The 17,990-nt window shown below is 65.6% G+C and overlaps 1 protein-coding gene across 4 annotated transcripts in view; it reads left to right on the top strand.

Annotated features, from left to right (window-relative positions):
- The window catches only part of DOT1L (DOT1 like histone lysine methyltransferase), a 57,792-nt gene extending 40,220 nt beyond the window's left edge, over nt 1-17,572 (top strand). For 2 of the 4 annotated variants that reach the window (XM_082381740.1, XM_082381738.1), the window contains 17 exons: nt 443-553; nt 665-899; nt 1,200-1,292; nt 2,095-2,186; nt 2,579-2,680; nt 2,929-3,066; nt 3,272-3,397; nt 4,205-4,689; nt 4,841-4,976; nt 5,333-5,479; nt 6,577-6,706; nt 7,412-7,989; nt 8,073-8,278; nt 10,974-11,038; nt 11,423-12,355; nt 13,059-13,674; nt 15,164-17,572. In XM_082381740.1, coding sequence (XP_082237866.1) covers nt 443-553; nt 665-899; nt 1,200-1,292; nt 2,095-2,186; nt 2,579-2,680; nt 2,929-3,066; nt 3,272-3,397; nt 4,205-4,689; nt 4,841-4,976; nt 5,333-5,479; nt 6,577-6,706; nt 7,412-7,989; nt 8,073-8,278; nt 10,974-11,038; nt 11,423-12,355; nt 13,059-13,639 — 4,158 coding nt within the window. In that variant the 3' untranslated portion in view covers nt 13,640-13,674; nt 15,164-17,572. Of the gene's footprint in view, nt 1-442; nt 554-664; nt 900-1,199; nt 1,293-2,094; nt 2,187-2,578; nt 2,681-2,928; nt 3,067-3,271; nt 3,398-4,204; nt 4,690-4,840; nt 4,977-5,281; nt 5,480-6,576; nt 6,707-7,411; nt 7,990-8,072; nt 8,279-10,973; nt 11,039-11,422; nt 12,356-13,058; nt 13,675-15,163 lie in introns of all 4 variants that reach the window. The other 2 variants (XM_082381739.1, XM_082381737.1) reach the window with 2 other exon arrangements.
- Nucleotides 17,573-17,990: the final 418 nt, after the last annotated feature.

Raw genomic sequence — 17,990 nt, 5'->3', positions numbered from 1 at the left:
TGTGGTCATCACTTTGTCTCTGAACCTTGTGGGACGTCTGTCCCAGAGTCTTTCTCTTTGGAGGCTCAGACAAGCACGTGACCCTTGAAGGAGCCCCCCGCCCAGGCCCTTCCTGCCACACTAGGGCCTCCGGGTCAGGGCATGGTGACGGCCACCCCCACCTGGAGACAGAGGATGGCCTTGAGGGTGGCCCTGTCCTCCCTCCTGTTGCCGTGGGTGTCCCGCAGCCGTCGCCTGTGGACAGCGTGCCCCTCGGTGGGGAAGTGGCTGTGGGGGGGGCCAGGCCAGGCCGTCCGGGGGGCCACTGGGTTCCCAGCAGAGACGGGATGTGGGGTGTGTGCACCTCGCTTTCCCCCGGGGCCAGGGCTGCAGGGCCCCTGCAGGCAGGAGGGTCTCCGCGGTGCCCGCGGTTCAGAGGACGAGCCCCCCGCTTGCTCCCCAGGAGGAACAAGAGGCAGCTCGGCGCCGGCAGCAGCGGGAGAACAAGAGCAACACGACCACCCCCACCAAGGTGCCCGAGAGCAAGGCGGCCATGCCCGCCGACACCCCCATGGTGAGCGCCACGCCCCCGGCCAGATGGGCCGGCCCCGGTCTCAGGGGAGGGAGCCAGACTGCCCTCGGGAGCCCACGTCGCCGGCTGGTCCCTCACACGGTCTTCCGCTAGGACTCTGGTGCTGAGGAAGAGAAAGCCGGGGCGACCGCTGTCAAGAAGCCGTCTCCCTCCAAGGCCCGGAAGAAGAAGCTGAACAAGAAGGGCCGGAAGATGGCTGGCCGGAAGCGCGGACGTCCCAAGAAGATGAGCACCGCCAACCCCGAGCGCAAGCCCAAGAAGACCCAGAGCGCACTGGACCTGCTGCACGCCCAGACCGTGTCGCGGGCGGCGTCACCCTCGCCGCAGGGTGAGTGCCTCCTCGCCCCCGCCCCGCTGTGCTCTGGGGTCCCGGGGAGCCTCACCGCTGTCCCTTTTCCTGCCGGCTTGGGCAGAAGCCACTGCGGCAGCGTCTGCACTGAGTACTCGGTGCGGGGGCGGGTGCTCCAGCTCCAAAGCCTCCCGAGGGCTCCGCGGGGGTCCCGTGCAGAAGCCCCGCTCAGGCAGGGCGAAGTGCCGCGGTTCGGGGTCTGGTGGCGGCTTGGCTGGGCAGCTGGGGCGTCGCGCAGGGCCTGGCGTCTAGGGAGCGTGACCCGCTGTCTCCCCGCAGGCGCCCCCTACCAGCTACCTCCCAGCACGCAGCGGCGCCCCCCTGAGCAGCTGCTGCTGGCGCCCGCCCCGCCCGCCCTGCACAGGCTGCTAGGTGAGCTGCCCCGGGAGGGAGGCCGGGCGGGCGGGGCGGAGCGCGAGGAGCGGCTTGTCTGCAGACCCCCTGGGAAACCCACACTGCGTGGCCAAGCGCACCACTCCCAGGGCTCAGGCTCAGCCCTGCCAGGGCGCCCCTGGGCTTTGGGGTCAGCGGGGCCCATGCGGCGGTCTGAGGCTGCGGTCCTGCCCCAGGGGAAGCGAGGCCACGTCTGGGGCCATCGTCACGACTGGCGGGGTGGGGGGACTCCTGGCGTCGAGAAGGTGGAGGCCAGGGATGCTGTTCCACCACCCACGGTGCCCAGGGTGCCCTGCAGAGGAGGACCCAGCCCCGTGTCTGCGGTGTCAGGGAGAGCTGTCCGGGATGAGCCCGGTGCCCCGAGGGAGCAGGGCTCTGTCCTGCCGAGTCGAGCTCGTGCTCACGTGGCTGGGCTGCCTTGAGATGCCTTGTCCCTTCAGAAAGCGGATGAAGGAAACTCCTGTACAGTTTTCTCAATTCAACATCAGTAGCATATGTTTACCGAGGAGACCGGCCGACTGGCTGACCGCAACCCACGTGTCCTTGGGGAGAACGAGAAAGCGGGCTGGGGACGGCAGGGGCTGCCAGGGTCCCCACGTGGGCACGAGCCCCACGTGGCGGCGGGACATGCTGAGGCAGTGTGGGACACGGGCCCCGGCACGACAACGGCACCGTGTGACCCCAGCACCACTCGGGCCCATTCCCGAACCCCACCCGCCCCCGCCTCGAGCCTCAGCGGGAGGGTTTCTGAGTTAAAACCTTGTCTCGGCTCCCCTCGTAGAATCCTTCAAGATTCAGTACCTACAGTTCCTGGCATACACAAAGACCCCTCAGTACAAGGCCAACCTGCAGCAGCTGCTGGACCAGGAGAAGGTGAGCCGCACCTGGTGCTGCCAGGCCCAGCTCCCCTCACCTGTGGGGCCTGATGGCCCCCGGGCCACGGCTGGCCGGGCCCTGCTGCCCCGTTTGAGGCGTCCTCATCTGGGGACAGTGTGCCCTGCAGCCTCGGTGGCGGAGCTGGGGTTGGGGGCTGTGTGGTGCGGCCGCCCTCGGGCCCGGTGCGGGCACCCCGGCTTTCCTGAGGGCGGGAAGCGTCAGGCTCTGTGGCTCCTGGTAACGTGGTGCCACGTTTCGGGGTGAGGCCCCGACGGGGGTCTGGCCAACCTCCTCACGGGTGCGTGTCCGCCGCCGTGTCCGCCAGGCGGGCTGCGAGTGCGGCGGGGCGCCCGTCCCGGGGGCCTCGCGCTCACGGCCCTGCCCCGCAGGAGAAGAACGCCCGGTTGGTGGGCGCCGTGCAGCAGCTGTTCGGCCACTGCCAAGCTCAGAAGGAGGAGGTCAAGAGGCTTTTCCAGCAGAAACTGGATGAGGTAGACGCCCCGCCCTGGCCGCCCTGAGGCTGCGCAGACGGCCCTGGTGCGGGATGGGGGGCAGGCGGGGCCCAGGGCCCAGCCCGGACGTCTGGCCAAGATCCAGAAGGACTGGTGCCCTCCTGGTGCTCTTCACGTTGAAAGTGTCCCTGATGAGGCGGCCTGGAGGTGGTCAGAGGGAGGCCTCCTGCCTCGTGATGCCCCCGGCCCCCCGTGAGAGCCCCCCCTTTGCCGTCGTTTGTCCTCAGCTGGGAGTGAAGGCGCTGACCTACAACGACCTGATCCAAGCGCAGAAGGAGATCTCGGCTCACAACCAGCAGCTGAGGGAGCAGACGGAGCAGCTGGAAAAGGGCAACCGGGAGCTGAGGAGCCAGAGCCTGCGGCTGGTGCGCGGGGCGGGGCGGGGCGCGGCGGGGCGGGGCGCGGTGGGGCGGGGCGCGGCTGGTGCGCGGGGCGGGGCGGGGCGGGCAGCCTGCTCCAGGCCGGGCAGGGTCCCGGGGCAGAGAGGTGACCGAGGGCGGGCCCTGAGGCTGCGGCAGTGGGGCGCCCAGGGCCCTCCGACGCCTCACGGCCGCCCACCCGTCCCCACAGCTCCAGGCACGGTGCGAGGAGCTGAAGCTGGACTGGCCCACGCTGTCCCTGGAGGGCCTGCTGAAGGAGAAGCAGGCCCTGAAGAGCCAGATCTCGGAGAAGCAGAGGCACTGCCTGGAGCTGCAGGTAGGAGGCCTGTCGGAGGAGGCGGCGGGGCTCAGGCTTCAGCTGGGGCACCAGGACCAGCGTCCTAGGCCCAGTCCCCGCTGCACCGCCCGGGCTGGCGAGCGCCTTGTTTCTGAGGCTGCCGCTGGCGGCCCTCACTTGCACCGTGAGAACAGCTCGTGCTGACGAGGTGAGCAGAGGACGGTGCGGGAAGGAAGGACGGACAGATCAGCGCGCGGGTGCGGGCTTCCCGGAAGCCCGTCTGCAGGCCGAGGCCTCCCGCCGTGTTTGCTTCTCCCCAGTGAGGTTTCGTGATTTACATGAAGCTTTCGCCATTGCCCGGCCCTGGGGGCTCTTTCAGGGATGGGTTACTGCAGAACGGCAATGCAGTGAATTCCTCTGCACCGGAGGCTGCTCTGGAGGCTACGTCCCTAAAGACACACGTCCCCCGAGTAGCCGTCGGAGCAGCTGTAGGTCCCAGGATACGGTGTCGAGCTGCCTTCTGTGGTGGCCCGGCCCTGCTGCCAGCCTGTGTGCAGGAGGAGTCGCAGGAGGCTGCGTGCGGGGTCCTGACGCTCCTGTGTAACCGAGAGGCGGCCCGAAGCTGTGGGCCCTTGATTCATTGTAGGGAGAGCCAGACAAACGATGCCTCGGGCCCCAGCCCCCGGGGCCCCCGCGCGCCCGCGCTGACGCTCGTCTGCCCATCACACTAGCTGGCCCACGTCCCTCTAGCCGGCCCACGTCCCTCTCGCTCTCGCAGGACCGGCCCTGCCAGTGAGGTGCTGGGCGTGGGGCCTCTCAGGCCTGATGCCTCCTCTCGTCCCCCAGATCAGCATCGTGGAGCTGGAGAAGAGCCAGCGGCAGCAGGAGCTCCTGCAGCTCAAGTCCTGCGTGCCGCCCGACGACGCCTTGTCCCTGCACCTGCGCGGGAAGGGTGGCCTGGGCCGAGAGCAGGAGGCTGAGCCCGGCCGGCCACACCTGGAGCTGGACTGCGCCAGGTTCTCCCTGCCCCACTTGAGCAACATGAGCCCAGAGCTGTCCATGAACGGCCACGCGGCCGGCTACGAGCTCTGCGGCGCGCTGAGCCGGCCCTCGCCCAAGCAGAACACCCCCCAGTACCTGGCCTCCCCCCTGGACCAGGAGGTCGTGCCCTGCACCCCGAACCACAGTGGCCGGCCGAGGCTCGAGAAGTTGTCCGGCCTGGCCCTGCCCGACTACACCAGGCTCTCCCCTGCCAAGCTGGTGCTGCGGCGCCACCTGAGCCAGGACCACACAGCCAACAGCAGGGCGACTGCCAGCGAGCTGCACCCACGGTGAGCTCGTGGTGGGGGGCCTTCTGACCGGGGGATCGTCAGTTTGGAAGAGAATCTCGGGGATTGTTAGGCCCAGGCGGCCAGCTCTGAACGCAAAACCGCGGCTCTGAGGGCTCCCCAGAAAATGACTGAGGACACGTCTCGTTTCCAGAGCTGAGCATGCCAAGGAGAACGGCCTCCCGTACCAGAGCCCCGGCATCGCCAATGGCATCAAACTGAGCCCGCAGGACCCTCGGCCCTCGTCCCCTGCGGCCTTGCAGATGACGGGAGAGAAGGGCAGTGAGAAGGTGAGGCCACAGCTCTTGAGAAAGCGCCCGCCCGCGCGCAGAGTGGTGTAGGGCTGAGAGGGCGGGTGGGAGGCTGCCTGGCCGCGCCCTAGCCCTGGGGTGAGGCTGGAAGGGTGGGGTTGTCTCTGGGGAAAGGAGAGGGCGGGTTGAGCAGCAGGGGAAGGGAAAAGCCTGCTGCGCTCCCGTGATGGGGTGCGTGCTGGGGTGATGGGCTGGGGCCCTGGCAGGTCGGGAGGATCGCTTTGGGGTGGGGGTGACTTGTCACTGGTTGGAGGGCTGCTGTGTCCCTCGGGGCGGTGCTCAAGGCCCAGTGTCCTGGTCAGCGGGAGCAGGCCGGCCCGGTGGTGTGTCTGCAGGGTTGGAAGGAGCGCTCCTACGCCAGCAGCGGGGAGGCCATCACCAGCCTGCCCGTCAGCATCCCGCTCAGCACCGTGCAGCCCAGCAAGCTGCCAGTCAGCATCCCTCTGGCCAGCGTGGTGCTGCCCAGCCGCGCCGAGAAGGTGGTGAGTGAGGCCCTCGGCCTGGAAGCCTGGCGTCCCCAGGCGCCGAGAGGGCCGCTGCTCTTGTTCTTTCCCCTCGAGGCCTAGAGCCGCCTTGTTCAATTGCACGTGGTTACGTTTTGAGCTTACCGTGGTGCCCGAGAAAAACGATGTCTGATGTCCACATTTAATTCCAGTAACACTTTGCCACTTTTATCTTAGATCCTTTTAGTAAAAGGTGACGTGTGCAAACGGAGAGGGACTAAAACTTCCAGATTCTGTAGAAATTTCTCCTTCTAGTTCACATGTGCATTCAGTCTCACACGCATGGACTTGGAAATGACACTCTCCTGTGGAGTGGGCTGTTCGTGTTTATGGAGATGTCACTCACACACAACTCACCCACCTAAGGTGTTCGGTGCAGTGGGTTTTAGTACATTCACCAGTCTTGCAGCCATCTCTAGTTCCAGAACATTCCATCCCCCCAAAAGGAAGCCCATCCGCACCAGCAGTCACCCACATCCCCTCCCCAGCCCCTGACAACCAGGAGCCCACTGTCTCTGTGGATCTGCCTGTTCTGGACGTTTCCCATCAGTGGAATCACACGCTGCGTGTTCTGTGTCTGGCTTCTCTCACTGAGCATCGTGTTCTCAGGGTCTGTCCACGTTGCAGCGAGTGTCAGGGCTTTTCTCCTTTCCATGGCTGAGAGATGTTCCACCACATAGACGGACCGCATTGTGTTCGTCCGTCACCTGTTGGTGGTCATCTGGGGTGTTTCCACGTTCGGGCTGCTGTGGACGTGCACGTGCGGGTTTTGTGTGGGTACCTGCTGTTGCCTGGCCCCACGTAGGAGTGGAGTTGCTGGGTCAGATCGTAACGGCTGCCCCCACTGCTCTCCCTGCCCGTTTATCCCTGGCCCAGTGCTTGCCCGTTAGCCAGGGCCATCCCTTAGAACCGAGGTCAGACACCTGTGCCTCACCTTGTGAGAACCTTCCCGGGGCTGCCCACCAGGCTCGCACCCTGAGCAGCCACTTGCCCTTCCATGCTCGCGGCCTCGGGCCCTTGGCACGTCCTGCGGCGTGTGGCCGGCTCAGCTGACAATCTGCACTTTCTCTCTGCAGAGAAGCACCCCCAGCCCCGTGCCGCAGGCCCGAGAGCCCTCGTCCACGCTGGAGAAGCAGATGGGTGCTGGCGCCCACGGCTCCGGGGGCAGCGCTGCTGGGAGCAGAAGCCTCGCCCTGGCCCCCGCGGGTAAGGGCTCCCTCCCGTGCGAGGACCCAGAGGTGCCGGGTGGGCTCAGCACGTCAGCTGCACAGCGCGGCCTGGGGCTCGGGGGCTCCGAGCTGGGCTGTCCCGCTCTGCTCATCTCAGCTGGCTGTGCTCGGCCTGGGCCCATGCCGGTCCTCTGGGCGGTGGCGTCCTCGTCCAACCGCGTTCCAGCCGGTTCTGCTCCTCCTCAGAGAGCTCCGAGTGAGGCTTCCGGGCGGGGCCCTGCGACCTAGAGGGTGCCTGTCGCCACTGCCCAGCCATGGAGCCCGTCGGGGGCGGCAGGCGTGTGTGGTCAGGTTGCTTGCCTGTGTCCGCACGGCCTGACCCACGCCTGTTCTTCTGGGGGTAAAGAGCACAGGGAGGAGGCTGCTGTTGGGACGGGCATCCCGCCTCGGGCACCGCTGCTCTCGCGTGGGGCGGGCATCACCGCTGGAGGTGCCCGGGGTCCACCGGCTTGTGCGTGAGCTCCAGGGCCCAACCATCCCAGGCCCAGAAGTGGGAAGAGCACACAAGTGACGGCCCGGGGGCCCCCACTTGTCCTCACCCGAACCTGGTTCTGTGGTGCCGTCTCAAGGTGCTGGGCACTGAGCACGCGGAGAGCTGAGCTTCCTTGCGCTCCGCCGGGTTTGGCCAGGTGGGCATCCTTTCCCGGATGAGCTCCCCTGAGAAAGCGTGTCCTTCCCACAGGCTTTGCCTACGCCGGCTCGGTGGCCATCAGCGGGGCCCTGGCAGGCAGCCCGGCACCACTCGTCTCTGGAGCCGAGCCCCCCGCCCTGGATGAGTCCTCCAGCTCCGGAAGCCTCTTCGCCACTGTGGGGTCCCGCAGCTCCACCCCTCAGCACCCCTCCCTGCTGGCGCAGCCCCGCAACTGCGGCTCGGCCTCGCCCGCCCCCCAGCTCTGCGCCAGTCCCCGGCTCGGCGCCCAGGGCCCGCTCCCCGACGCCAGCAAAGGAGACCTGCCCTCTGAGGCCGGCTTCTCGGATCCCGAGAGTGAAGCCAAGAGAAGGATCGTCTTCACCATCTCGGCCGGCTCCAGCAGCGCCAAGCAGTCGCCTTCCAGCAAGCACAGCCCTCTGTCCTCGGGCGCCCGCGGTGACGGCGGCCAGAGCCACGGGCAGGACAGCCGCAAGAGGGGCAGGAGGAAGCGGGCCGCGGCAGGGACCCCCGGCCTCAGCTCGGGCGTGTCCCCCAAGCGCCGGGCCCTGCCGTCCGTCGCCGGCCTCTTCACCCAGTCTTCAGGGTCCCCCCTGAACCTCAACTCCATGGTGAGGCTGGGAGTGGCGTCGGGGGCGGCAGGTCCAGGGCGCTCCAGGGGCCTGCTGACGGGCTTGTGTGTCTGACCCCTCAGGTCAGCAACATCAACCAGCCCTTGGAAATCACGGCCATCTCATCCCCTGAGAGCTCCCTGAAGAGCTCGCCTGTCCCTTACCAGGACAACGACCAGCCGCCCGTGCTCAAGAAGGAGAAGCCCCTGAGCCAGACCAACGGGGCCCACTATTCCCCGCTGACCTCGGATGAGGAGCAGGGCTCTGAGGACGAGCCTGGCAGTGCCAGGCGAGTGGGGCCGACGGGGCAGGTCCCTGTGGCCGGGATGCGGGGCAGGCAGCTTCCCACCTGCCGCTGGGCGGCGGGCGCAGGGTCCCGACCCCACTTGGGGCGCGTCCTGGAGCAGACAGGCCCCTTCCCGGATTGTTCACTTTTAACTGTGTAAGAAACAGCCCGTGAAGGGCCCAGGGCATCTGAGAGCATCTCGCCACGTGCGTGTGGGGTGGGGCTGACCCCTGAGTCTGCAGCTCCCGGGGCAGCGGTGCGTGGCGGGTGTTTCTTGGTGGCAGAGAGAAGGGGAGGGCGGCCGCCATGGCAGAGAGCCAAGAGGCAGGGGTGCAGGCTCCCATCGGCGCCTGGTGTCCACTCAGCTGACGGTGAAGAGTGCTTGCTTTCTGGTTTTTTTTTTTTATAACAGCTTTATTAGGTATAATTCACATACCACACTGCCCGCTTGAAACGTGTGACCCAGTGGTTTTTTGACGTATTCGTGGGGTTGTGCAGCCATCACCACTGTCGGTTTTAGAACATTTTCATCGCCACAGAAAGAACCCCTGTACCCTTAAACACTGACTCCCGAGCCCCTCCCCCAGCCCCGGCCCCCACCATCTACTTCCTGTCTCTGTGGATGTGACTCCTCTAGGGACCCTGTGAGTGGGATCAGGCAGCGTGTGTCCTTCTGTGTCTGGTTTATTTCACTGAGCGTCGTGTTCTCAGGTTCATCCGTGGTGTAGCAGGTATCAGAACCTCCTTCTTTTTTAAGACTAGTATTCTTCTGTGTGTATATATCACGTTTTGTTTATCCACCGTGTGTCCGTGGATGCTTGGGTTGCTTCATTTTCAGCTGTTGTGAATCATGCTGCTATAAACGTTCCTATACTACATGTGTTTTTACTTGAAAATGTGTTTTCAATGTACCCAGTACTTAGGCGTGGAATTGCTGGATCTCGTGTGGCGAGTCTGGGTTTAACGTTTTGAGGAACCACCAGACTTTTCCACGGCAGCTGCCCCATCTCACACTGCTGCCAACCATGCACGAGAGTGCCAGTTTCTCCACATCCTCACCAGCACTTGTTATTTTCTGGGTTTGTTTTTAGTACGGTAGCTATTTCTGTGAGGGTGTGGTGGTGTCACCGTGGTTTTGACCTCATCTCCCTCGTGGCCGACGCCGCTCAGCATCATCTGTTCCTCAGAGAGATGGTCTGTTCAGGTCCCGGGCCCACGCTTGAGTCGGGTTGTCTTGTGCTGCTGTTGTTATGTCGTGAGAGTTCTTTAGACGTCTACGTAGGGGATCCCTTGTCAGGTACGGGATCTGCAGCTGTGTTCTCCCGTCCTGTGGGTGGTGTGTTCATGCCATTGCTGGTGTCCTTTGAGGCATAGGAGTGTTCAGTGTTGACGAGGCCCCGTGTGTCGTGTATCTGTGTTTTCTTTATTATTTTTTTAATTAATTAATTTATTTTTGGCTGCGTTGGGTCTCTGTTACTGCGTGCGGGCTTTCTCTAGTTGCGGCGAGCAGGGGCTACTCTTCATTGAGGTGCACGGGCTTCTCATTGTGGTGGCTTCTCTTGTTGCGGAGCAGGGTTTCTAGGCACGCGGGCTTCAGTAGTTGTGGCATGCAGGCTCAGTAGTTGTGGCACACGGGCTTAGTTGCTTCGCAGCCTGTGGGATCTTCCCGGACCAGGCTCGAACCCGTGACCCCTGCATTGGCAGGTGGATTCTTATCCACTGCGCCACCAGGGAAGTCCCTTTCTTTAATTTTATTTAATGCTTAATTTATTTATTTTGGTCACTCGGGTCTTAGTTGTGTCATGTTTAGTTGCGGCATGTGGGATCTTCAGCTGCGGCATGCAGACTCTTAGTTGCGGCATGCGTGTGGGATCGAGTTACCCCACCAGGGATCGAACCCGGGCCCCCTGCACTGGGGGCGCGGAGTCTTACCCGCTGGACCGCCGGGGACGTCCCTGTGTTTTCTTTAGTTGCCTGTGTTTTCAGTGTCTTGCTGAGTTACTCTTCCACGTACGAAAAGTACGTTGTGCAAGTTCTGGATTCTTTGGCGAGTTCTGTGTCTCTGGAGGTCGTAGTTCTTCAGGACGGTCCACGAAAATCCTGACACGTGAAACACACACTGCTGTGTACTTCGGTGCAGCTGTGGGTACACGTGAAACACACACTGCTGTGTACTTCGGTGCAGCTGTGGGTACACGTGAAACACACACTGCTGTGTACTTCGGTGCAGCTGTGGGTACACGTGAAACACACACTGCTGTGTACTTCGGTGCAGCTGTGGGTACACGTGAAACACACACTGCTGTGTACTTCGGTGCAGCTGTGGGTACAGCTTGCTGGGGAGTTAACGTGTTAGGTGCCGTGCATCCGCCTCTGTGGACGACGCGGTCTCTTAGAGCTCGAGAACACGTTAAGCACAGAGACAGTTCTGTTTGGGACTCGCGGCTGTCTCTGCGTGTTGGGAAACGGCATCCCTGCTCCTCCGCTGGGGCCCGGCTCTCAGCTGTGTCCCCCACCACAGCCGTCATCGTGCCGGCACAGGCGCCACCGCACAGGCATGGGGGCGCCGGGGGGCCCTGACGGCGGGTCATGCATTGCCGGCTTACCGACCCCGCTGGGCAATTTGGTGTAAACGTATAGCGCTCTGGTGTGCCCGTGGACTGCCATCATTCATCATCTCTTTTTTTTTCCCTGATAGAATTGAAAGAAAAATTGCAACAATCTCCTTAGAAAGCAAATCTCCTCCGAAAACCTTGGAAAATGGTGAGTTCAGTGCTCCTGATGCCTGAGTCCTTGGTGCCCGGCCTCTGAGGAGCCACATGGGGCTTCCAGAGTGGTCCCTGGGCGGTGTGGGTGCTGCCCGGCCTCCTGGCCCCTTTCCCTGCGGACGTGGCAGGCGCTCTGGATGCTGCCTGGGTAGATCGGGCACGTGTGGTGCTCTGTGTTGACACGCCGGCCCTCCTGCACGAGCAGCCCTGCTCCCTGAGCTTCTCCCACGGCCCCACCCTCACCAGGTCAGCCCCGTCCTCCGCCAAGGGGGCTTGTCTTGGGGGCGGGCGTCATTCCGAGCCGGTGGGGGTCTGGTCCCCGCAGCTTCCGCTCTGCCCCACCCGGCCCAGGCCTCACAGCTGCTGCCTCTCCTGGCAGGTGGCGGCCTGGCGGGAAGGAAGGTGCCGGCCAGTGAGCCGGTCAACAGCAGCAAGTGGAAGTCCACCTTCTCGCCCATCTCCGACCTCGGCCTGGCCAAGGCAGCCGACAGCCCGCTGCAGGCCGCCTCCGCTCTGAGCCACAGCTCCCTGCTCGCTCTCCGGCCCGGCCCGGAGGACCCAGGCGCGGCTGACGCCAGGCTGGCTGCCCACCCCAGGAAGAGCCTCCCAGGCGCGCTGCCGGGAGCGGGCGGGCTGAGCCCCAGCAGCCACCCCGCCAGCGGCCTCGCCCTGGGCGGGGGCCTGGCAGCCGACCTCAGTTTACACAGCTTCAGCGATGGTGCTTCTCTCTCCCACAAGGCCCCCGAGGCGGCCGGCCTGGGCGCCCCCCTGAGCTTTCCCGGCCCGCGGGGCAAGGAGGGCGGCGCCGCAGAGCCCGGCCCCTTCGTGAACAAGAGGCAGCTGGACGGACTGGCCCCAAAGGGCGAGGGTGGCCCGCCTGTGTGCGGGCCCGCGGACAAGGCCTCAGCGACGCACGGCAAGGCGGGCAAGGGCCGTGACCGCGAGCCCGACGTCAAGAACGGCCACAACCTCTTCATGGCCGCCGCCGCCGCCGCCGCCGCCGCTGCCGCCGCCGCGCCCCCCGGGGGCCTCCTCAGCGGCCCGGGCCTTGCCCCGGCGGCGTCCTCGGCAGGGGGCACGGCCCCGTCCGCCCAGACCCACCGCCCCTTCCTGGGCGCCTTCGCCCCCGGCCCGCAGTTCGCGCTGGGCCCCATGTCCCTGCAGGCCAACCTGGGCCCGTCCGTGCTGCAGTCCCTGTTCAGCTCCGTGCCCGCCGCCGGCCTGGTGCACGTCTCAACCGCTGCCACCAGACTGACCAACTCGCACGCCATGGGCAGCTTCTCCTCCGGGGTGGCCGGCGGTGCAGTCGGAGGTAGGCAGCGCCCTCCGGCCGCGCGGGACCCGCTGGGGGACGGGCCGCGGGCCGCACGCTGTCACCGGCGCCCTCCAGGACCGCTGGGTTTAACCACCGCTGTTTGCAGGTTCCCTTCCAGGGCCCCCTGAGGGGGGAGAGGCTGTGCCCGCGTATCCCCTCGGGTCTACTTTGCACCCGTCACCTCGTTCCTTTTCGCGAAACGCAGACGTGACTGTCGTGTGGGCAGAGCGCTCAGGCGTGAGTCGGCCTGTGCCAGGCTCTCTGGTCTGACGGCGTCCCTCTCGCTCTCGGGAGCTGGCGCCAGACGGGGCTCTCTCCTTCCTCCCCGCGGAGGTCACCTGTCAGGCCTGACGCGGCCCGGACTCCGGGCAGCCTTGGGGCCGGTGCTGGGGAAGAGCCAAGGGCCGCGGCACCCGCCACACACACCGTGGCGCGTGCGGGGTGGAGAGGAGCGCAGGGAGCCACAGCCGGCCCCTTACTGGGCACGGGCACCGGGGCTGGGCTGGGGAGGGGAGGGGAGCCGTCCTGCAGGTAATCCTAGCGCCTGCGCTCCCGCTGCCTGCGCTTCACCCTCACCTGTGCCGCTCGCACGCGGAGCTGGAGCTGCAGCCGCCGTCGGCTTCCCCTTCTCCGCGCGCCTTCCTTGGCTTGGCTGGCGATGCCCGCCTGTTGAAGCTGGGTTTTTCTCTCCTGTTTGCAGGTGCCTTTAACCACGCGGTGCCTCCCGCCTCCGCTCATCCGTTTGGAGCCAGTTTCGGCAGTGGGGCTGCATGTCGCAGCGCCACGCTGAGCCTAACCCCGCTGCAGGCGGTGGCCAGCACCCCGGCCTCTTCCTTTCAGGCCCCGTCCCCTGCGGAGCCGAGGCCGCCCCCGCCCCCTCCGCACCTGGGCCGGCCCCCTCTGGGGCAGCCCGCCCTCCACGCCCCCCCCCCTCCTAACGCCGCCTTGCCTCCGCCCCCCGCGCTGCTCCCGGCTAACTCTGAGCCCGTGCTCCTGCAGAACCTCGCGTCCCTCCCAGCTAACCAAGCTTTCTTACCTGCCTCCTCTGCTGCCTCTGTGCCGCCTGCTAACGCCTCTCTGTCCATCAAGCTCGCCTCACTTCCGCACAAGGTGTCCCGCCCCTCCTTCACGGTGCACCACCCGCCCCTGCCCGGGCTGGCCCTGGCCCAGGCCGCGCCCGTGATCCCGCAGGCCAGCTCCACGGGGCCGCCCGCCGTGTGGGTTTCCCTTGGCATGCCACCTCCGTATGCCGCGCGCCTTGCGGGGGTTAAGCCGCGATAAAGACCTTGCTTAGCTAGCAGTTCGTATTCTGTAAGGTAAGGCTAGAGCTCGACCAGGCGGCCCATACGAGAACCTGAACTGACCTTCCTTTGCAGAGAGCAGGCGGGCCCGCGGGGCTCCATGGAGGGGCCCGGGGGCCAAGGCTGCTCTCCTGCGGCCGGGAGTTGCGAAGGCAAAGAGCCAGGGAGGCAAGGGAACCCGGGCCGGCGAGAGCAGAGCGAGGGAGGGTGTGGCTGGCCCCCCCCCCCCCCCCGACTTCCGCCGCTGCTGGTGGGCCCTCCCACCAGGTCACCGAGGGAGGGGGCCAGGAGGAGTCAGTCAGGGCTGGCGTCCTGGCCGGGTGGAGCCCAGCTCGAGCTTGCCGCCGCCCTAGGCTTGGCATCTGCAGCAGCCGGGGACCTGGGCAGCCCTGGCATGGGGTCATGGGGGCAGCTCAGGATCCCAGCTTGGCCTTGTGTGCGCTCGTGGGCCCCTCAGCCCGTTTCCATAAACGCGCCTTATGTAGGGTTTGGGGGGAGCTCAACGCGTTTAAGGCCCCAGGTACACGGCAGGCCTTCAGGACGTGGGGGTCACATCTGTTGGGCTCCTTCGCTAGAGGGCCTGCCTGCAGGGGCCGATGGGCAGCAGGGTGAGTGTGGCGCCAGCCCCACAGGCAGGAATGCCGGGCGGGTGGTGGGGCTCTGTAGTTGTGGCCGAGGCCCGGCTCCTCCGGCCCCCGAGGCGCACGGCCTGGCCTGTGCCTTTCAGACCGTCCGTGTGGGGTCAGCGGAGACAAGCGTAGGAAGGGCCCGCTTTCGGGAGCTGGACGGGGCAGGTGCCTGCGAGGCCTCCAGGGAGGGTCCTGGGCTCCGGTGCAGCGGGCCCGGCCACTGCTGGTGCCGCGTCCACATCCCCCTGGGGCCAGGACTGGAGCAGGGGGTCTGCCTGCCGTCCTTGGCTGTCTGTCGTGTTTTTAAGTGGAAACAGATGGGAGGCCGCTGGAGTCGGACGGGCTCCTGGTCAGGGTGCAGGTCAGCAGACAGCCCTACCTGAGGCCTGGGGATGGGCTGTGCCTCGGTTGTTGGAGAAGCCCAGAAGGTAGGGCGGCTCAGCCTGCAGTGGCCTCGCGCCGTCAGAGGAGCTTGGAGAGGGCAGACGTGGACGTGCACTGGGAGGTCTGCGGCCAGGCCCACGGTGGACGCTGCCTGCCTGCCATCCTGGCCGCGCCGGCCTCACTCCTGGCGTGTGCAGGCTTGTCCTGGGGCGCTGCCCGCTGTGGGGACCGGGGGGGTCTCCTGGGGAGGAGGGGAAGCCAGGACCCAGCCAGCGCCCCACACGCACTGGAAGGGCCCGGGGACAGGACCTCCTGCCTCTGAAGGGGCCCAGGGGCGTGGCTCAGGGTGCTGCCACCACCACCACGTCTGCTGTCTGTCGTCTGTCCATCCGTCTGTAGGCGGCTCTGGCGCCCTGGCCTGGGGGTGCGACGGGCTCGTCTGGACACGAAGCTAACGCTATGCTGCCTTTCCTCCCGCGCCGTGTCCGCAGGTAACTAGGATTTCTACCTCAACCGCGAGACTATGCAAGGATGGGGCGGGCTGGCGGCGCGGGCCCCCCCGCAGGACGGCGAGGACGGACGGAGGCCAGAGGACAGGCTCTACTGTGAATCAGCGCCGCGCAGAGCTGCGGAGACGGCGCGCTGGGGCCTGGCTCCAGCCTGTACTGTCGATAGTTTTAGATAAAGTATTTATCGTTTTTTAAAAAGTATAAACAATTTTGACTTATTTTATTCCACCGAAGTCGTGAAGGCAACCTATCGAGAGATGTAGATACTATATATATGAGAGAATATATGTAAAGACATCGCCGAAGGACCGGCCCACCGCGGAGACGCCGCCAGCTGGCCCGGTGCTATCTCGTCGCCAGGCTCGCGCCTCCACGTGCTCTTGGTGCTGACTCTCGAGGTTGACCACGCCAACGCCAGGCCCTAGCGCCTGGCGTGTTCATTCCCGCCGCTCTTCCCATACCAAAGGCGGCGTCTCCGGTGGAGGCCCGCCCCGCCATCACTGTGAACGGCCTCGGCTCAGCCCTCGGGATGGCGCCTTTGGCATCGGAACGGCGGTCCTGCGCGGCAAGGCTGCGGTGGCGGAGCCTCGAGGAGGGGACCCGTTCTCAGTGGTGCTCGTGAGGAGGGTCTGGTACCCGACTCTGCTGCCTGCCTGGCTGGCTCGCTCGTGTGACAGGTGCATTTGTACGTCTCCGCCCGCCCCGGGCTCCCGCCGCAGCCCCCCGCTGCAGGGTCGGCTCCTGTGGCGGCCGGGGCCGCAGGCGGGTTAGCCGTGGGTGCCAGCTGTGTCTACAGGGGAGTCACGCTGACGGGTGACAGTATTTTATAGAGAGGTGATGAAAATTTATAAATTTCATAGACGGACTTCATTTATTTTTAGACTGTATGACGAATACACAGTAAACTAAAGAGAAAAGGAAGAAAGGAAAGTGGGAGGAAACCCTCCCATTTGTTCTAGTGCACAGCGGCGCTGGCCCAGGGCCCGCCTGCCCACCCCACTGGGGTGACGCCCGCCCCATCTGAGCAGCCACGGTGGTGCTTGGGAAGGGATGCGCTGGGGGTGGCCGGGCAGGAGGGCTGCTCCCTGAGGCTCCGAGATGGCCGGTAGGGCTCTTGGTCCCTCGAGCACAGCACCTGTGACCGGTCCTGGGCCCCTGGGTGGAGCAATGTTGTCTGTGTGCCTCCCGAGAAGCTCTCGGTCCCCCGAAAGGGCCGACATCGGCCAAAGGTGCTGACAGCGGGCCTGGACCCAAGGTTGGGTGCCCCAGCGAGGGCTGAGCGTGGGCAGTCGGAGCACCATCCTCAGGTGCTTGCCCCCCAGGTGGCACCCATCAAGGAGCGCGGGAGGGGGGGGCCTCTGTGTGGCGGCCTAATGTGAGCCTTCCCCGGCCTGGCCGACTCCACACACCCTCCGGAGGTGGACGCCACGGGCCCTCTGCCTGCCCGCGAGCAGGGTCAGTGTGGTGGCCGAGGCCCGGCTCCGCTTCCTGACCCCCGGGACGCAGGCCATGAGGGTCAGAGCGGGCCAGTGCGCTACCTGCAGCCACCTCTACACCGTGCGGGGCAGCAATCAGGCTAGAGACGGAGCCTTCCTCCTGTGACCGCCCACCCTGCCCCCTTCCCCCCAGGTCGGTGCTCTCGGTGCACGATGGTGCTGTCCTGACCCCCGACCCCCGGCCTCTCCAAGAGGCTCCCCTCCCCGCGTCAGGAACACAGGGCTCCCGAGAAAGCTGCGGCGCCGCCAGCGGAGCCCCCATCTGAACAAAGGACACTGTACAAAACACTGCGTCACTTCGGGAGGACGCCCGCGCCGCGTCTGTCCTCTGCACGCACACGCAGGCACCAGGGGACGGACGACCCGCGCGGGGTCTGCCCCACAGCGGGGCCCAGCTCGGCCTCTCCACACCCACCCTCCGGTCCCAGCCTGAGCGCCGCCGCTGCCGCCAGCCACAGGAGTAGGGCGCCGACTGGCGTGCGTGGAGGGCGGCCCCGCGGGAGCCCCACCGCTGCTGCCGACGCGGGCGCTCCAGGTCTGAGGGCTGCCGTCGCTTTGCTCAGGAAAACCTAACAACTAGGACAGCCTCCGGTCAGGGGATGCGTCCTCTGTTCACCTATGAATTGTGACCTATTTAAGAACCCCCCCCCCCACCCTTATTTATCCTGCCAGCCAGCCCGTCTACAGTTAGGACTGTTTGTTCTCATTTACACATCCATCCACGCTGGCTCTCGCATCCCTGCCTTGGTTTGTAACGCAGACGGGCTTTGCTTTCTTGTTCTGGTAGCCTGTGTTTCAGTTGGGGCGCTGGCTCCACCCCCTCTTCCCAAGGGAACCCCACTGCACTGCGTTTCCATCTCTAGACGGTGTAATAAAATACCTGTTTTCACTTGAACCTGGTCTGGTGGCAGTGTTTCTTCCTGACCGTGACACGGCAAGGTCCTGGAGCGCAAAGAGAGTCCCGGGTCGTGATCACCATCCCCCATTGGGGAGGACGGTCACTCGCAGAAGCCCCACCTGCTCTGGAAGGCAGGCCCTGTGACCACAGCAGACAATGAGCCCCACCTCAGGGAGGCCCAGCCCCTCCTCGAGGGCCGACACCTGACTAGGTCAGGCCCACCCAGGGTGGGCCTCCTTCTTGACTAACTGAAACCAACTGCTTGGGTATTTTTCACAACACCAACAAAACCCTTCCCGAAGTCCCGCCTGCACTCAGAGGGAGGCCTGTGAGCCCCCGAGGCCCTGTGGGCTGGGCCCCAGCCTCCCTACCTTTCCTGGCTCTGGGTTCTAGGCCTCCTCTCCTCTGTTCCTAC

This window comes from Balaenoptera borealis (assembly GCF_965194805.1).
Source record: "Balaenoptera borealis genome assembly, chromosome: 2".
NCBI classification, from domain to species: Eukaryota; Metazoa; Chordata; class Mammalia; order Artiodactyla; family Balaenopteridae; genus Balaenoptera; species Balaenoptera borealis.
Note: the sequence above shows the minus strand (reverse complement) of the source record. Positions and strands in the feature narration are given on the sequence as shown.